The 19,662-nt window shown below is 40.4% G+C and overlaps 1 protein-coding gene across 1 annotated transcript in view; it reads right to left on the bottom strand.

The window, feature by feature from the left end:
• Positions 1-5,152: 5,152 nt before the first annotated feature.
• The window catches only part of LOC135542640 (ubiquitin carboxyl-terminal hydrolase 40-like), a 40,950-nt gene continuing 26,440 nt past the window's right edge, over positions 5,153-19,662 (bottom strand). The window contains exons 19-31 of the mRNA XM_064969745.1: positions 10,284-10,337; positions 8,916-9,091; positions 8,757-8,793; positions 8,574-8,638; positions 7,997-8,071; positions 7,780-7,909; positions 7,633-7,715; positions 7,439-7,557; positions 7,295-7,360; positions 6,943-7,153; positions 6,739-6,834; positions 6,506-6,591; positions 5,153-6,338 (exon numbers count right to left, since the gene is read on the bottom strand). Coding sequence (XP_064825817.1) covers positions 6,215-6,338; positions 6,506-6,591; positions 6,739-6,834; positions 6,943-7,153; positions 7,295-7,360; positions 7,439-7,557; positions 7,633-7,715; positions 7,780-7,909; positions 7,997-8,071; positions 8,574-8,638; positions 8,757-8,793; positions 8,916-9,091; positions 10,284-10,337 — 1,322 coding nt within the window. The 3' untranslated portion in view covers positions 5,153-6,214. The remainder of the gene's footprint in view (positions 6,339-6,505; positions 6,592-6,738; positions 6,835-6,942; positions 7,154-7,294; positions 7,361-7,438; positions 7,558-7,632; positions 7,716-7,779; positions 7,910-7,996; positions 8,072-8,573; positions 8,639-8,756; positions 8,794-8,915; positions 9,092-10,283; positions 10,338-19,662) is intronic.

Raw genomic sequence — 19,662 nt, 5'->3', positions numbered from 1 at the left:
CACATCGAAATGTACTGGGGGAGGGGTGGTCCAAATAGGGAGGGTTGTCAAAGTATTATTTCTTTGCTTTGGGGGGATGTTGTATTGTTATTTTATTGAGCACATGGGAGGGTAGTGCGTTTTTCCCCTCGTTTACATTTGCTCTTCTGCTCATACTTTCCCTATAAATAATGGTTGGACTTACTTTTGATATTACGATAATAAAGTTTAGAAATGTTTGTGAAGGTTTGGTATGGTGTGGCTATTATTAAGCTTTAGCCACTGCAGGCCTATGATATGACGGCACTGCGCCCCAGAGCTCCAACTGACTCCTACCTACAGGTGAACTTGAGGGGAGGAAGACTGTTTCAGGCCTACGAGAGTTACTCCTGTAATCTAACAATATAATACTTATCTTTATTCATTTTTTTTAATCAAAATATTTTGTATGTCTATATCTGTATAGCAGACGCAGCAGCCATCTGTCATAAAGAAATGCATGGTGGTGTCCTAGCATGCCACTGGCATTTCTCTACCTCTCTCTCGGGTTGGGCCTAAGCTTCTCTCTTTTCTCTCCCCCCCTCCCCTCCATCCCCCTAACATGGAAGACGCTGGGACAATTGTGTGCTGCCTTGTGTGCTGCCAATTGTGTGCTGGGCCAATTGTGTGCTGTCTCCCAGCTACAGCCAGCTCAAACAAGGACTGTAGTGACTTGGGAGGCCCTAGGCATATTGTTTTATTTTGAATATTCGCATAAAAATCTGTTTTCAATTGGATGGAAACCTAGCTAATGTGCAAGTCCAGTGTCACTGAATATGCCTGCGCGTCACGGTTCACCAGCAGCCCCAAACATCTAAAGAATAAGCTACCAGCCAAACAAGCTTGTAAGAACTGAACTTAAACTCCCCCCTCATACCTATCTGGAGGATGAGCATTTTTTCACATCTTTCTCTGTAATGTGTCTATCTATGTATTTATGTTTTTTTTTTAAATAGGGACCACAATATCAGATTTTTTTTACTGACAAATAAAATCAACCAATCCAAACTGTGCAGCAGACAAATTGATGAATGGAAAGAGACATCTGTTACAAAACACCAAAAAGTCAAGCCCTACATTCTATACTGAGTAAGCCTACAAGGTAGGGAGGAATGTATTTTCTGTTTGTCGAGATTGACACTTGGTATTCATTAGGATCCCCATTAGCCACTGCAAAAGCATCAGCTACTCTTCCTGGGGTCCACATAAACATGACATAGTACAGAACATTATTAGTCAAGGACCGAAATACATTTAAAATGTCACACATAGTTTACATATCAGTACATACACACAATATCTAGGACTAATACAAAGTACAGTGCAAATTACAATATATTTAACATGTCTGTCTCTTCTCAGTCCCCTTTGTGCAGTAAGGTGTTTTTTATGTTTTTTAAAACTTGTTACCTGTTGTGGCAGAGTTGCATGTAGTCATGGCTCTATTTAATACTGTGCATTCCCCAGCCTCTGTTCTGGACTTGGGGACTAGACTATTTATTGTGGTGTTGAAAATGCAAACCATGACATTGAAGTGCACGAAGTCAGTATGCTTTGTTTATTGGTTGTGTGGTGCATTGGCACCGAAACCAGCCCCTCTTACCCAGTAAATTTTGATCAGAATTGGGCTGCCTGTGTGAACACAGCCTTTGATTGTCATCTGGTCTTGGGTCTATGTAACTACAGCCGATAGACCAGAGTGGGCCCGAATGGACACGATCATGGCTCAATATAAGCTATAGCCTTCAAACTCAACGCTGGACTTCAAAACCAGTTCGACTACCTTTTTTTTGTTCCCCTCCAATCAGGGCCTGATTTAGACCTGGGACACCAGCCGGGTGTACTTAACTGACAAGGTCATAACTATCAGGTAGAACGGAAAATCAGTAGGCTCCAGACCTCATAAGGTAAGAGTTGATAACCCCTGACCTATAGCATATTTATTTGAAGCTATTAAGGTGAATGTATTGACTTATAGAAGAAGAGCAACTTGGCTGATACATTTTTTTTGTCACTCTGGTATGTTAGGATGTGGGTCGTGTCTAGCTCGGGTTGTCCTCAGGTCCATTCAGGTATGGGTCGTGTCTTGCTCGGGTTGTCCTCGGGTCCATTCAGGTATGGGTCGTGTCTAGCTCAGGTTGTCCTCGGGTCATTTCGGGTATGGGTCTGATTGTTTTCAGGTCCGGGCACCGGCGGACTTACCATTAAACAGAAATAAAAACCTCTGCTTGAGGCATAAATAAATAATACAAAAAACAGCAGTAAGGCCAAATTCAATGTTTCATCAAATCATTTTTTTCAAATATATTTTTGATACCTACATGGATCCTACAATTCTAAAGTAAATAGCTAAATGATCCTTGGTATGACCATCTTAAAACAATTCCATATGTTAGCTCAGTAGAAACCCAGCCCCGGGCCCATAGACTCGAGGGGGTTAAAAGGTCATATATTTTTACAGTTAAATTATGTCTGTACTATAAATATTTTTTTTAAACGAGGAGGGGTGGGGCCTCCAAATGATTAAGTTTGTCCCTAGGTCCAGGTCCAACTTTTTGGACAGGAGAAGACCTCAAATCTCTCCAATAAAGACTCAATTTATACATTTTCAGCCCAGAGCTTCTCATTCCAGACCCTATTAGGGTGCCAATCAGGTATGATTAAATGACCACCCAAGTTTAAACCAATTTCTACCAGTCTGTATGTTGATTGCATATATTACTTTCTATTATTATCCCAAACAATTTCACTGACCCTTGCTTTTAAATTTCTTTAATTACCTTACTGGGTTGTTGTTCAAGAGAAATAGACTGCTTGTGTTGGCTCAGATGGTAAACGATCACCTAGGATCAAGACCAAAACCAGGAAAGGTAACCAAGCAGTAGGCGTGGCTTGGTTGGCATAAACAGTTGTGTCTCTTCGTAACCAGGTAAGTGGTCTCAGTTTGGCGGAGAGACTGGAAGCTGATCGAAAGGTGTGTGACGTACGGCTCAAGAGCTACAGGTAAATTGGGGACGGGGGAGTATACAGCGGTGACCCCTCAGTCACTTATTGCTGTGTTTGTGTGTGTGTGTGTGTGTGTGTGTGTGTACAACTTCACAGTGTGGAGAATACAGTACTCTCAGAATGACCAATCTCATGCTTGACCAGATGACCCGACTCAAACTCAGGCTGCTGGAGAATGTCATTGATTATTTGATTGAGTTTTTAAAGTTTTGGATATCAAATAATCATCTGATCATTTACTTTGATAGACAAAAATGCCATGTTTTTTACTTATGAGTGAAACAAAAAGTAGTAAAAGAGGCAATATTTTCTGATGTTGTGAGTTCTGGCTGCACATGGCCTCATTGACTGCTGACTACTCCCCTCCTGCTTGTCTTCATGTCCACAGTGACTGGAGAATGAGAGGGACAACAAGGACAGCAGAGCAGAGTCTGCCCTATCCACCAGTAAGACTACAAAATGTTTGAAAATAAATATTTTAATGAAACGTTGAAGTACAAGCAAACCCTGATTGTTCCTTTTTGTGTGACTGTGTTTTCTGATGTTACTCCTAATTCTGATTGGCCAAGGAGTTTTGATGGACAGGCGGATATGCTGCACAGTGTGCTTAGACGAAAAAAGGACCTGCTGCAAAGACTGAGGGTATGACATCATTATTAAGTTATTTATCAACATCACCATTATCATCATCATCAAACTCACATAACTTTGTCTGTGTGTGTGTGTTGCCTGCAGGAGCAGCACATTTTGGAGAACCTTAGCAGACCTTACACCTGGGGTGGGACAGGGAGGCAGTACCGCCCAGACCTCCTACTGACCTTCTGCCTGCTCTTCCGGCCCCCATCCATATCTACCAGCCTGTCCCTGCACCCCCAGCAAATGGTGATACAAAAATCCTTCTCTTTCCCTCCCTCTTGCTCTGCTTTTTCTATTTGTCTCTTACACACAGACAGCGGATGCTATTTGTCTCTTACACACAGACAGCGGATGCTATTTGTCTCTTACACACAGACAGCGGATGCTATTTCTCTCTTACACACAGACAGCGGATGCTATTTCTCTCTTACACAGACAGCTGATGCTATTTCGCTCTGACACAGACAGCTGATGCTATTTCGCTCTGACACAGACAGCTGATGCTATTTCTCTCTTACACAGACAGCAGATGCTATTTCTCTCTTACACAGACAGCGGATGCTATTTCTCTCTTACACAGACAGCGGATGCTATTTCTCTCTTGGTCTGTAGTTGCCCCAGCAGCCTACTACCTTCATACAGCAGTTACCACAGCAATAGCCCCTCATACAACAGATGCCCCCTCCTCAGCCAAACCATGCACCACGGTCCGGGAGCATCAAAGGTAAACACACACACACAAATGTCAAATGCAGCTACTTGTGTGTGTGCATAATGTTCATTTTCATGTATGTGAGTGTTAGACATGGTGGAGCTGATGTTGATGTAGAATGCACAACATGATGCTGAAAGCAATGTCTCCCACGGCCCTGTCGCCACCTAACCCAGGACAGGTCCTTTTCACACACACCCACATCATTTATGTCAAATCAAATCGTATTTATCACAAGCGCCGAATACAACAGTTGTAGACCTTACTGTGAAATGCTTACTTACAAGCTCTTAACCAACAATGTAGCTCAAGAAAGAGTCAAGAAAATATTTACTAAGTAAACTAAAGTAAAAAATAAAAGTAACAGAATAAAAATAACGAGGCTATATAAAGGGGGTACCAGTACCGAGTCAGTGTGCAGGGGTACAGGTTAGTCGAGGTCATTTGTATATGTAGGTAGTGGTAAAGTGGCTATGCATAGATAATAAACAGCGAGTAGCAGCAGAGTAAAAACGGGGGGGGGGGGGGGGGGGTCAGTCAATGTAAATAGTCCAGATGGCCACTTGATTAATTGTTCAGCATGTTTGATAAGCATTGTTTTGGTATAGCCAAATATGATGGTTTTATGGAGAATTTGCTTCTTGGTACTGGCAACATGTTGTAAATTCAAATGTGTAGGCCTACTATGATTCGTAGTTGCTCCAGAGAATATGCAAATGATAAAGGTCTGTAAACATGCATCATGACTTCAAAATAAATAAAACAAGATTTGCAAACATGCATCTTGATCGGTTTTATTCTGTATTTAATCCAAAACACATCTGTCAAACCTTGCCTCTTGGCGATGACCCTCGCCACAAGTAGAAGTCAAACTGTACTCAAAACTAACAAGTTATTCTTACAGCAAATGCAAAAATAAAAACATCAGATTAGTTAGGAAACCAAATAATCTCATAATCCAAAACAAACTTGCTCTTATTCATTGTCCAACCGTCATTTCTAAAAGTTATGTATGACGTATTAGTCAAATGATCCATTCATCATTTTAACTCCCTGAAGTCCGACACACCGCATGCACATGGAACAAACATAACTATCGCATGATTAACATGATCAACTCTGGTACAGAGGCATGATGGGATACAGAGAAAACACTTGGAACTCTTTCCCATGTAAGGAAAATGGCGAGAGGGTGAGACCACTAAGCGAAGATGAAGTTAGGAGGGAAAGAAAGGTAGAGCGCAAGAGGGCACAACAGAGAGGTAGAGAAATGAGGTAGGGAGGACTATTCTGGACTGAGCTGAATTGTGGCTTGTCCATGTTAAGGCATGGATATAAATCCACTAACTCTTATTAGAAATATAGGTGTATATATTATCTATAATCTACTGGTACATATCTATACCACTGTGGTGTGTACCATTGCAAACTAGTCAGCAGATACTGTAAATACATACCAATATATATGTAATACACCCAGTACTATGAGTGGAAATACTGGTTCCTATTGGATCTCATGTAGAAATACTGGTTCCTATTGGATCTCGTCTAGAGGGGAGAAGGGATCCAGGTGTAGTGACAGAGAGATGGAAGGAGAATCAGAGACTGCAGCTTGTGACACCGAGTTGACAGAGGTCTGTATAGCGAACCAGTAAGTCATCCCACCACCAGACCTACACTAACAGTAGATAGCAGATGTATGGGGGGGTCATGCTGTGTGAACACATTATAAAAAATGTTTGGCACACAAACACATGTCCCGAAGATTTTTCATTATGTTGAGCGATGCCACGGTGAGAAAGTCTGTATGTGCGCATGTGTGTGTGTGTGTGTAAGGCGAGGCTATCGGAACACCCCCACGTTGATTGACAGGGCCACCTCTGTCTTCCTGGTCTTGATTGGCCCCATCTTCTTCTCTGGTCCCACCCCTCGGTTGGTCTCACCTTCAGCCCCCACACCCTGCCCTCTACAGGAGTAAAGAGGAAATATTATCAAAGTAAACTGTAGACTTTTACTTATGTATTTATATTAACTTTAACTATAAATACACTTTCTTGTAAAGCTAATGTCATACACGAAAAGCAGTGCCAACACTGTGACCTGAGTCTCATTGGATATTTTAAGAAGCCCCACCCTTTCCTGCGTTGCTCCTTCTCTTCCCTCAACCTCTGCTCATCCTGTTGGGTGCTAAAGTCCCGGTTATTGTCAATCAACAGGTTCTGTCCAATCAGAAAAACACCATGTTACTGTCAACGTATTATCTAATCAGAAAACCAAGTCACTTTCAATATGCAAGTTTTGTCCAATTATAGCAGAGCAGGCTGGAAAGCAACCAATACGATGAACCACAGAGGTACATTTGTTACCTTGACACCGATGATGTCACCGTCTTTAAGGTGGAAAGGCGCTCCAAGCAGAGACTCTGCCTTTTTCTTCTTCTTCCGTTTGGACACCTGCTGGCTCTGTGTGCACGCATCAATAACAAGCGCCAGGAAGAGTCATAAAATAAACCACAGGAGAGTGACAACAAAACATCAGGCTCCCTCCCTTCCTCCCTCCACATCTCTTACCCAGTTGGAGAAAGTCTCCCAGGTGTGTGTGTGTGGCTGGTGCTTGGCCAGTAGCAGGGAGTCAGGAGAGAGGCCGTATGTTGAGGCCAAGGCAGAGCGTAGCGATCTGGGGGAAGGGTCTCGAGAAGCATCCCAGACCAGGTCCTCTGGAGGGTAGTAGCCCCGCTCCCCTGGCACCCCCATCTGGACACGCAGCAACACCTCCTTAGGACTGGGGTAGGGAGGAATGGGGCAATAAGATGGAGTGAGAGGAAGAAAAGAGCGAGGGAGGGAGGGATAACAACAGATCCAGAAATCATGCTTCCGGTATCTGCTTAACTGACCAATGAGAGTAGAATAACCCCAGGCTTACCCAAGATCCTCTTCTCTCAGTAGCTGCTGCACACAAAACTCCACCCCACTGCTCAACTTCAACTTCCTGTGAACAGATACTTGTTGAGAAAAAGAAAGGGACGAGAGGAGATGACAGAAGTGAGAGGGAGGAGTGTGTGTGTACCTGAGTGTGTGTTGTTGTCCTCTGAGGATACGGGTTAGTCTCTGTCCCTCCAGCTGCCACACACGCAGAAACGCAGGAGTGGGCACACAAACATACTGCAGCTCCGGCAGGGTCAGCACCTAACACACAGAGTATTAACACACACAGCATGGACATACACAGACTGGAAGAAGCAGTATCAACAAACACACTACCTGAGTCTTCAGTTCTTCCAGTGTAGCCTCCTCTGAGATCTCCACCTGTCCCACAGTCCTCAGCTCCACCATGGCCCCGCCCACTAAACACACACACATTTTAACCAGTGGACTGAGTTTCATACTGTGTGTGTGTGTGTGTCTCACCTGTAGTCATATCCTCCAACCTCTGAACCTCCGTGGACCCCGCGGCCATGCCGTTGACCTCTGTTTCCGTGGAGACAACGGAGTAGGCGCTCGGCTCCACATACAGCCAGACTGACAGCTTCAGAAAACCCTGAGAGAGAGAAGGGGGACGTGAGAGAGGGAATACATGTCTGTAGAGAGTAAATGGGGTTGAAAGAGAACAGGAAGTTGAGTGTACCTTGGGAGGAAGTCGTCCCTCAGTAATCACCAGAGCGTCTCCATGACTCATCTTCAGCTCTGAGAGAGACGCCTCCTGGGAAAGAAACGAGAGAGATTGTGGCAGTGAGTGAAAAAGAGTGCGGAAAATGTATCCCACTTCCTGATTTCGCTGAAGCAATCATTTATTAGGACCCAGGGATTATCGTGAGAATAACACCCAACTATGGCCTGTTCTTAAGCCTGACGCGAAGCAGAGGTCAGAGGAAACAGCCCTTAGGAGGGTGTTAATCACTGATAATCCTGGGTTCGAGGGCCCTCATTGCTTTAACAAAACAATTGCCGGCATATAAAAAAGATGAACAACCTCTTTTCATAAAAAATATATATGTTTTAGACAAACCTCAACTGTTGAGACACATTTTTTCCCCAGGGAGATCAAGCTTATTAATTGGCTGGCTGGGCTGTGGGACGCTGAAGGAGCATTGCTAATTCAAATTAAACTGTTAACAGGCATTACCCGGGGGATTGTCGTGAATAACTCCCTGTATCAACCAATCAGCATCCAAACAACCAGTTTTATAATTCTGGACACTTACCTCATCCATCAAAGCCTCTCCCACCTCCTCACACCAGTCCAGCCTCCTTAGATGCCACCCGTCCCCTGTACACACAACACACATACCATTACACCATTACCCCTACACCATTACCCTTACACCATTAACACAAAAGCACACAAAAGGGAGAAGGGACACACTCTTATAATCCAATAGTTTTACCTTCAAGTCTTGCTGACTCCAACATTTTCTTGAGACACTACAATAGAATGTATAGATAGGATTAGCACTCATTAGCAGAGAAGCAGATACACTGTCTGACAGAGAGACAGACACAGGCAGGCAGGCAGATAGATAGACCGACCAGCAGTCATTCCCCACCTGTTTAACTGTGCTGGAGCGCTCGACAATGATTTCCCCCTCCAAGCCAGAGGAGGGTGCTGTCCCCACACTGAAGTACAGGAACAGCTGTGTGTCTTTGGGGGCCGTTCCAGGACAGAGGAACAGGGAGGTCATCAGCCTAACCCCAGCGTCACGAACACTCAGCTCCTCACACACTGTGGGAGGCAACACACACACACACACAAACGGCTTGACGTTCAGGTAAATACATTCAGGTAAATTGCCAGTGGCACACCGGGCCATTGCCAACTGAAAGCTACTCCCCCCCCCCCACCCACCCTCCATACACAAATAATTACAATTTACTTGACAATATCACATTTAAATTGATTGGATGGAAAAATAAAACGTCTCGCAATCTCAAAAAGGGTGTTGTTATTGTTGCGATTTTGAACAGTCAGCAGGCTACAGTTGTAGGGCCAATAAAATCAGTTTTATCTTTAGCTACATTTTTCACAGTTTCCGAGTTCTCAGGTTTTCACTATCAAAATCACTCTTATTTATTTATAGAAAAACAACAGAAATTGAATATTTTAAATCCACAACAATGCTTAAACCACATCGGTAGACCACTTTTAAGATCTGGGAAAAATCCCAAATGTTTTTTTTTTATTAAATTGCTCACCTTGCAAGAGACCATTGTGTTTGTCTAGCGGTGTAGAGCTACTGTACCATGGAGCCTACAATATACATGTGATGGCAGAGTTTGCAAAACAAATGCCCACCCTATTTATACAAATCTTCCTGAAATAATTGTGCCAGGTAGGCCTCCTGTGCAGTCAACATTTAACTGGGAAGGTTATGGAAAGCCTTGAGAAACTTTCATTCAAACAGAGCATGATGACAAAACTGTGCATTGCAAAGATTTAACCAAGACTTTGGCCAAACATCTTAAATACCTGTGTTTCATACCCATTGTTGTCTTATATCTAACAGTAAATGCTAAGTTGAAACATATTTCCTTCATACCCTACCAACAACCCTACTACTGTCCTTCTTCTGTGTGCAGCTCCACACAACAACCAGTGGTGAGCTGCTCACTCTTGCTGCCCGACAGATGAACAAGTCAGTGAGCGTGTGATAATCTACATAAAGAACTAACAGCTTTGGGAATTTTTTTTTTTTCCAACAATTATACATATAACCTAGATTGAAAATAGAATTATTACAATATTATTTTGGGGGGGCCATTGAAGTGGAGGTTTGACTGGCCTGGAGGGCTTCCAAAACCTACCCGGGCCAGCAGGCAGCCCTGTATGTCGAGCCCTGCATCAATACATACATACAATTAGGACGAAGTAAGAGTTAGATGTGTTTATGTGTGAGCGTCATTGGGTGTTACAGTACCTGGGGGCAGGAGTTTCCCTGTACGGTCCACCTGCCTCAGACAGCATGCCACACCTGGACAGAGATACACACACCAGTGAAGAGACAACAAACACATATCTACCATAATAATACTGGCTGTATTAGGAGTGGTAACGGTAACAGTACCTTAACTATAGCTGATGATATTAGGAGTGGTAACAGTACCTTAACTATAGCTGATGATATTAGGAGTGGTAACAGTACCTTAACAAAAGCTGATGGTATTAGGAGTGGTAACAGTACCTTAACTATAGCTGATGATATTAGGAGTGGTAACAGTACCTTAACTATAGCTGCTGATATTAGGAGTGGTAACAGTACCTTAACTATAGCTGATGATATTAGGAGTGGTAACAGTACCTTAACTATAGCTGATGATATTAGGAGTGGTAACAGTACCTTAACTATAGCTGATGATATTAGGAGTGGTAACAGTACCTTAACTATAGCTGATGATATTAGGAGTGGTAATAGTAACAGTACCTTAACTATAGCTGATGGTATTAGGAGTGGTAACAGTACCTTAACTATAGCTGATGATATTAGGAGTGGTAACAGTACCTTAACTATAGCTGATGATATTAGGAGTGGTAACAGTACCTTAACTATAGCTGATGATATTAGGAGTGGCAACAGTACCTTAACTATAGCTGATGATATTAGGAGTGGTAACAGTACCTTAACTATAGCTGATGATATTAGGAGTGGTAACAGTACCTTAACTATAGCTGATGATATTAGGAGTGGCAACAGTACCTTAACTATAGCTGATGATATTAGGAGTGGTAACAGTACCTTAACTATAGCTGATGATATTAGGAGTGGCAACAATACCTTAACTATAGCTGATGATATTAGGAGTGGTAACAGTACCTTAACTATAGCTGATGATATTAGGAGTGGTAACAGTAACAGTACCTTAACTATAGCTGATGATATTAGGAGTGGTAACAGTACCTTAACTATAGCTGATGATATTAGGAGTGGTAACAGTACCTTAACTATAGCTGATGATATTAGGAGTGGTAACAGTACCTTAACTATAGCTGATGATATTAGGAGTGGTAACAGTACCTTAACTATAGCTGATGCTATTAGGAGTGGTAACAGTACCTTAACTATAGCTGATGATATTAGGAGTGGTAACAGTACCTTAACTATAGCTGATGCTATTAGGAGTGGTAACAGTACCTTAACTATAGCTGATGATATTAGGAGTGGTAACAGTACCTTAACTATAGCTGCTGATATTAGGAGTGGTAACAGTAACAGTACCTTAACTATAGCTGCTGCTATTAGGAGTGGTAACAGTACCTTAACTATAGCTGATGATATTAGGAGTGGTAACAGTACCTTAACTATAGCTGATGATATTAGGAGTGGTAACAGTACCTTAACTATAGCTGATGATATTAGGAGTGGTAACAGTACCTTAACTATAGCTGATGATATTAGGAGTGGCAACAGTACCTTAACTATAGCTGATGATATTAGGAGTGGTAACAGTACCTTAACTATAGCTGATGATATTAGGAGTGGCAACAGTACCTTAACTATAGCTGATGATATTAGGAGTGGTAACAGTACCTTAACTATAGCTGATGATATTAGGAGTGGTAACAGTACCTTAACTATAGCTGATGATATTAGGAGTGGCAACAGTACCTTAACTATAGCTGATGATATTAGGAGTGGTAACAGTACCTTAACTATAGCTGATGATATTAGGAGTGGTAACAGTAACAGTACCTTAACTATAGCTGATGCTATTAGGAGTGGTAACAGTACCTTAACTATAGCTGATGATATTAGGAGTGGTAACAGTACCTTAACTATAGCTGATGATATTAGGAGTGGTAACAGTACCTTAACTATAGCTGATGCTATTAGGAGTGGTAACAGTACCTTAACTATAGCTGATGATATTAGGAGTGGTAACAGTACCTTAACTATAGCTGATGATATTAGGAGTGGTAACAGTACCTTAACTATAGCTGATGATATTAGGAGTGGTAACAGTACCTTAACTATAGCTGATGATATTAGGAGTGGTAATAGTACCTTAACTATAGCTGATGCTATTAGGAGTGGTAACAGTACCTTAACTATAGCTGATGATATTAGGAGTGGTAACAGTACCTTAACTATAGCTGATGATATTAGGAGTGGTAATAGTACCTTAACTGTAGCTGATGATATTAGGAGTGGCAACAGTACCTTAACTATAGCTGATGATATTAGGAGTGGTAACAGTACCTTAACTATAGCTGATGATATTAGGAGTGGTAATAGTACCTTAACTATAGCTGATGCTATTAGGAGTGGTAATAGTACCTTAACTATAGCTGATGATATTAGGAGTGGTAACAGTAACAGTACCTTAACTATAGCTGATGCTATTAGGAGTGGTAACAGTACCTTAACTATAGCTGCTGCTATTAGGAGTGGTAACAGTACCTTAACTATAGCTGATGATATTAGGAGTGGTAACAGTACCTTAACTATAGCTGCTGCTATTAGGAGTGGTAACAGTACCTTAACTATAGCTGATGATATTAGGAGTGGTAACAGTACCTTAACTATAGCTGCTGCTATTAGGAGTGGTAACAGTACCTTAACTATAGCTGATGATATTAGGAGTGGTAACAGTACCTTAACTATAGCTGCTGCTATTAGGAGTGGTAACAGTACCTTAACTATAGCTGATGATATTAGGAGTGGTAACAGTAACAGTACATTAACTATAGCTGCTGCTATTAGGAGTGGTAACAGTACCTTAACTATAGCTGATGATATTAGGAGTGGTAACAGTACCTTAAGTATAGCTGATGATATTAGGAGTGGTAACAGTACCTTAACTATAGCTGCTGCTATTAGGAGTGGTAACAGTACCTTAACTATAGCTGATGATATTAGGAGTGGTAACAGTACCTTAACTATAGCTGCTGCTATTAGGAGTGGTAACAGTACCTTAACTATAGCTGATGATATTAGGAGTGGTAACAGTAACAGTACCTTAAATATAGCTGCTGCTATTAGGAGTGGTAACAGTACCTTAACTATAGCTGCTGCTATTAGGAGTGGTAACAGTACCTTAACTATAGCTGATGATATTAGGAGTGGCAACAGTACCTTAACTATAGCTGATGATATTAGGAGTGGTAACAGTACCTTAACTATAGCTGATGATATTAGGAGTGGTAATAGTACCTTAACTATAGCTGATGATATTAGGAGTGGTAACAGTAACAGTACCTTAACTATAGCTGCTGCTATTAGGAGTGGTAACAGTACCTTAACTATAGCTGATGATATTAGGAGTGGTAACAGTAACAGTACCTTAACTATAGCTGATGATATTAGGAGTGGTAACAGTACCTTAACTATAGCTGATGATATTAGGAGTGGTAATAGTACCTTAACTATAGCTGATGCTATTAGGAGTGGTAATAGTACCTTAACTATAGCTGATGATATTAGGAGTGGTAACAGTAACAGTACCTTAACTATAGCTGCTGCTATTAGGAGTGGTAACAGTACCTTAACTATAGCTGATGATATTAGGAGTGGTAACAGAACCTTAACTATAGCTGATGATATTAGGAGTGGTAACAGTACCTTAACTATAGCTGCTGCTATTAGGAGTGGTAACAGTACCTTAACTATAGCTGATGATATTAGGAGTGGCAACAGTACCTTATCTATAGCTGATGATATTAGGAGTGGTAACAGTACCTTAACTATAGCTGCTGCTATTAGGAGTGGTAACAGTACCTTAACTATAGCTGATGATATTAGGAGTGGCAACAGTACCTTAACTATAGCTGATGATATTAGGAGTGGTAACAGTACCTTAACTATAGCTGATGATATTAGGAGTGGTAACAGTACCTTAACTATAGCTGATGATATTAGGAGTGGCAACAGTACCTTAACTATAGCTGATGATATTAGGAGTGGTAATAGTACCTTAACTATAGCTGATGATATTAGGAGTGGTAACAGTAACAGTACCTTAACTATAGCTGCTGCTATTAGGAGTGGTAACAGTACCTTAACTATAGCTGATGATATTAGGAGTGGTAACAGAACCTTAACTATAGCTGATGATATTAGGAGTGGTAACAGTACCTTAACTATAGCTGCTGCTATTAGGAGTGGTAACAGTACCTTAACTATAGCTGATGATATTAGGAGTGGTAACAGTAACAGTACCTTAATTATAGCTGATGATATTAGGAGTGGTAACAGTACCTTAACTATAGCTGATGATATTAGGAGTGGCAACAGTACCTTAACTATAGCTGATGATATTAGGAGTGGTAACAGTACCTTAACTATAGCTGATGATATTAGGAGTGGTAATAGTACCTTAACTATAGCTGATGCTATTAGGAGTGGTAATAGTACCTTAACTATAGCTGATGATATTAGGAGTGGTAACAGTAACAGTACCTTAACTATAGCTGATGCTATTAGGAGTGGTAACAGTACCTTAACTATAGCTGCTGCTATTAGGAGTGGTAACAGTACCTTAACTATAGCTGATGATATTAGGAGTGGTAACAGTACCTTAACTATAGCTGCTGCTATTAGGAGTGGTAACAGTACCTTAACTATAGCTGATGATATTAGGAGTGGTAACAGTAACAGTACCTTAACTATAGCTGCTGCTATTAGGAGTGGTAACAGTACCTTAACTATAGCTGATGATATTAGGAGTGGTAACAGTAACAGTACCTTAACTATAGCTGATGATATTAGGAGTGGTAACAGTACCTTAACTATAGCTGATGATATTAGGAGTGGCAACAGTACCTTAACTATAGCTGATGATATTAGGAGTGGTAACAGTACCTTAACTATAGCTGATGATATTAGGAGTGGTAATAGTACCTTAACTATAGCTGATGCTATTAGGAGTGGTAATAGTACCTTAACTATAGCTGATGATATTAGGAGTGGTAACAGTAACAGTACCTTAACTATAGCTGACGCTATTAGGAGTGGTAACAGTACCTTAACTATAGCTGCTGCTATTAGGAGTGGTAACAGTACCTTAACTATAGCTGATGATATTAGGAGTGGTAACAGTACCTTAACTAAAGCTGCTGCTATTAGGAGTGGTAACAGTACCTTAACTATAGCTGATGATATTAGGAGTGGTAACAGTAACAGTACCTTAACTATAGCTGCTGCTATTAGGAGTGGTAACAGTACCTTAACTATAGCTGATGATATTAGGAGTGGTAACAGTAACACTACATTAACTATAGCTGATGATATTAGGAGTGGTAACAGTACCTTAACTATAGCTGATGATATTAGGAGTGGTAACAGTACCTTAACTATAGCTGATGATATTAGGAGTGGTAACAGTACCTTAACTATAGCTGATGATATTAGGAGTGGTAACAGTACCTTAACTATAGCTGCTGCTATTAGGAGTGGTAACAGTACCTTAACTATAGCTGATGCTATTAGGAGTGGTAACAGTACCTTAACTATAGCTGATGATATTAGGAGTGGTAACAGTACCTTAACTATAGCTGCTGCTATTAGGAGTGGTAACAGTACCTTAACTATAGCTGATGATATTAGGAGTGGTAACAGTACCTTAACTATAGCTGATGATATTAGGAGTGGCAACAGTACCTTAACTATAGCTGATGATATTAGGAGTGGTAACAGTACCTTAACTATAGCTGATGATATTAGGAGTGGTAATAGTACCTTAACTATAGCTGATGATATTAGGAGTGGTAATAGTACCTTAACTATAGCTGATGCTATTAGGAGTGGTAACAGTACCTTAACTATAGCTGCTGCTATTAGGAGTGGTAACAGTACCTTAACTATAGCTGATGATATTAGGAGTGGTAACAGTACCTTAACTATAGCTGATGATATTAGGAGTGGTAATAGTACCTTAACTATAGCTGATGCTATTAGGAGTGGTAACAGTACCTTAACTATAGCTGATGATATTAGGAGTGGTAACAGTACCTTAACTATAGCTGCTGCTATTAGGAGTGGTAACAGTACCTTAACTATAGCTGATGATATTAGGAGTGGTAACAGTAACAGTACATTAACTATAGCTGCTGCTATTAGGAGTGGTAACAGTACCTTAACTATAGCTGATGCTATTAGGAGTGGTAACAGTACCTTAACTATAGCTGATGCTATTAGGAGTGGTAACAGTACCTTAACTATAGCTGATGATATTAGGAGTGGTAACAGTACCTTAACTATAGCTGATGATATTAGGAGTGGTAACAGTACCTTAACTATAGCTGATGATATTAGGAGTGGTAACAGTACCTTAACTATAGCTGATGATATTAGGAGTGGTAACAGTACCTTAACTATAGCTGATGCTATTAGGAGTGGTAACAGTACCTTAACTATAGCTGATGATATTAGGAGTGGTAACAGTACCTTAACTATAGCTGATGCTATTAGGAGTGGTAATAGTAACAGTACCTTAACTATAGCTGATGATATTAGGAGTGGTAACAGTACCTTAACTATAGCTGATGCTATTAGGAGTGGTAATAGTAACAGTACCTTAACTATAGCTGATGATATTAGGAGTGGTAACAGTACCTTAACTATTGCTGATGCTATTAGGAGTGGTAATAGTAACAGTACCTTAACTATAGCTGATGATATTAGGAGTGGTAACAGTACCTTAACTATAGCTGATGCTATTAGGAGTGGTAACAGTACCTTAACTATAGCTGATGATATTAGGAGTGGTAACAGTACCTTAACTATAGCTGATGCTATTAGGAGTGGTAATAGTAACAGTACCTTAACTATAGCTGATGATATTAGGAGTGGTAACAGTACCTTAACTATAGCTGATGATATTAGGAGTGGTAACAGTACCTTAACTATAGCTGATGATATTAGGAGTGGTAACAGTAACAGTACATTAACTATAGCTGCTGCTATTAGGAGTGGTAACAGTACCTTAACTATAGCTGATGCTATTAGGAGTGGTAACAGTACCTTAACTATAGCTGATGATATTAGGAGTGGTAACAGTACCTTAACTATAGCTGATGATATTAGGAGTGGTAACAGTACCTTAACTATAGCTGATGCTATTAGGAGTGGTAACAGTACCTTAACTATAGCTGATGATATTAGGAGTGGTAACAGTACCTTAACTATAGCTGATGCTATTAGGAGTGGTAATAGTAACAGTACCTTAACTATAGCTGATGATATTAGGAGTGGTAACAGTACCTTAACTATAGCTGATGCTATTAGGAGTGGTAACAGTACCTTAACTATAGCTGATGATATTAGGAGTGGTAACAGTACCTTAACTATAGCTGATGCTATTAGGAGTGGTAATAGTAACAGTACCTTAACTATAGCTGATGATATCAGGAGTGGTAACAGTACCTTAACTATAGCTGATGCTATTAGGAGTGGTAATAGTAACAGTACCTTAACTATAGCTGATGATATTAGGAGTGGTAACAGTACCTTAACTATAGCTGATGCTATTAGGAGTGGTAATAGTAACAGTACCTTAACTATAGATGATGATATTAGGAGTGGTAACAGTACCTTAACTATAGCTGATGCTATTAGGAGTGGTAATAGTAACAGTACCTTAACTATAGCTGATGATATTAGGAGTGGTAACAGTACCTTAACTATAGCTGATGCTATTAGGAGTGGTAACAGTACCTTAACTATAGCTGATGATATTAGGAGTGGTAACAGTACCTTAACTATAGCTGATGCTATTAGGAGTGGTAACAGTACCTTAACTATAGCTGATGATATTAGGAGTGGTAACAGTACCTTAACTATAGCTGATGATATTAGGAGTGGTAACAGTACCTTAACTATAGCTGATGCTATTAGGAGTGGTAATAGTAACAGTACCTTAACTATAGCTGATGCTATTAGGAGTGGTAATAGTAACAGTACCTTAACTATAGCTGATGATATTAGGAGTGGTAACAGTACCTTAACTATAGCTGATGATATTAGGAGTGGTAACAGTACCTTAACGATAGCTGATGATATTAGGAGTGGTAACAGTACCTTAACTATAGCTGATGCTATTAGGAGTGGTAACAGTAACAGTACCTTAACTATAGCTGATGATATTAGGAGTGGTAACAGTACCTTAACTATAGCTGATGATATTAGGAGTGGTAACAGTACCTTAACTATAGCTGATGCTATTAGGAGTGGTAACAGTACCTTAACTATAGCTGATGCTATTAGGAGTGGTAATAGTAACAGTACCTTAACTATAGCTGATGATATTAGGAGTGGTAATAGTACCTTAACTATAGCTGATGCTATTAGGAGTGGTAACAGTACCTTAACTATAGCTGATGATATTAGGAGTGGTAACAGTACCTTAACTATAGCTGATGCTATTAGGAGTGGTAATAGTACCTTAACTATAGCTGATGATATTAGGAGTGGTAACAGTAACAGTACCTTAACTATAGCTGATGCTATTAGGAGTGGTAACAGTACCTTAACTATAGCTGCTGCTATTAGGAGTGGTAACAGTACCTTAACTATAGCTGATGATATTAGGAGTGGTAACAGTACCTTAACTATAGCTGCTGCTATTAGGAGTGGTAACAGTACCTTAATTATAGCTGATGATATTAGGAGTGGTAACAGTACCTTAACTATAGCTGCTGCTATTAGGAGTGGTAACAGTACCTTAACTATAGCTGATGATATTAGGAGTGGTAACAGTACCTTAACTATAGCTGCTGCTATTAGGAGTGGTAACAGTAACAGTACATTAACTATAGCTGCTGCTATTAGGAGTGGTAACAGTACCTTAACTATAGCTGATGATATTAGGAGTGGTAACAGTACCTTAAGTATAGCTGATGATATTAGGAGTGGTAACAGTACCTTAACTATAGCTGCTGCTATTAGGAGTGGTAACAGTACCTTAACTATAGCTGATGATATTAGGAGTGGTAACAGTACCTTAACTATAGCTGCTGCTATTAGGAGTGGTAACAGTACCTTAACTATAGCTGATGATATTAGGAGTGGCAACAGTACCTTAACTATAGCTGATGATATTAGGAGTGGTAACAGTAACAGTACCTTAAATATAGCTGCTGCTATTAGGAGTGGTAACAGTACCTTAACTATAGCTGCTGCTATTAGGAGTGGTAACAGTACCTTAACTATAGCTGATGATATTAGGAGTGGCAACAGTACCTTAACTATAGCTGATGATATTAGGAGTGGTAACAGTACCTTAACTATAGCTGATGATATTAGGAGTGGCAACAGTACCTTATCTATAGCTGCTGCTATTAGGAGTGGTAACAGTACCTTAACT

The sequence above is a fragment of the Oncorhynchus masou genome, chromosome 6, assembly GCF_036934945.1.
Source record: "Oncorhynchus masou masou isolate Uvic2021 chromosome 6, UVic_Omas_1.1, whole genome shotgun sequence".
Classification (NCBI taxonomy): Eukaryota; Metazoa; Chordata; class Actinopteri; order Salmoniformes; family Salmonidae; genus Oncorhynchus; species Oncorhynchus masou.
The sequence above is the reverse complement of the archived record's forward strand: the minus strand, read 5'-3'. Positions and strand labels throughout refer to the sequence as shown.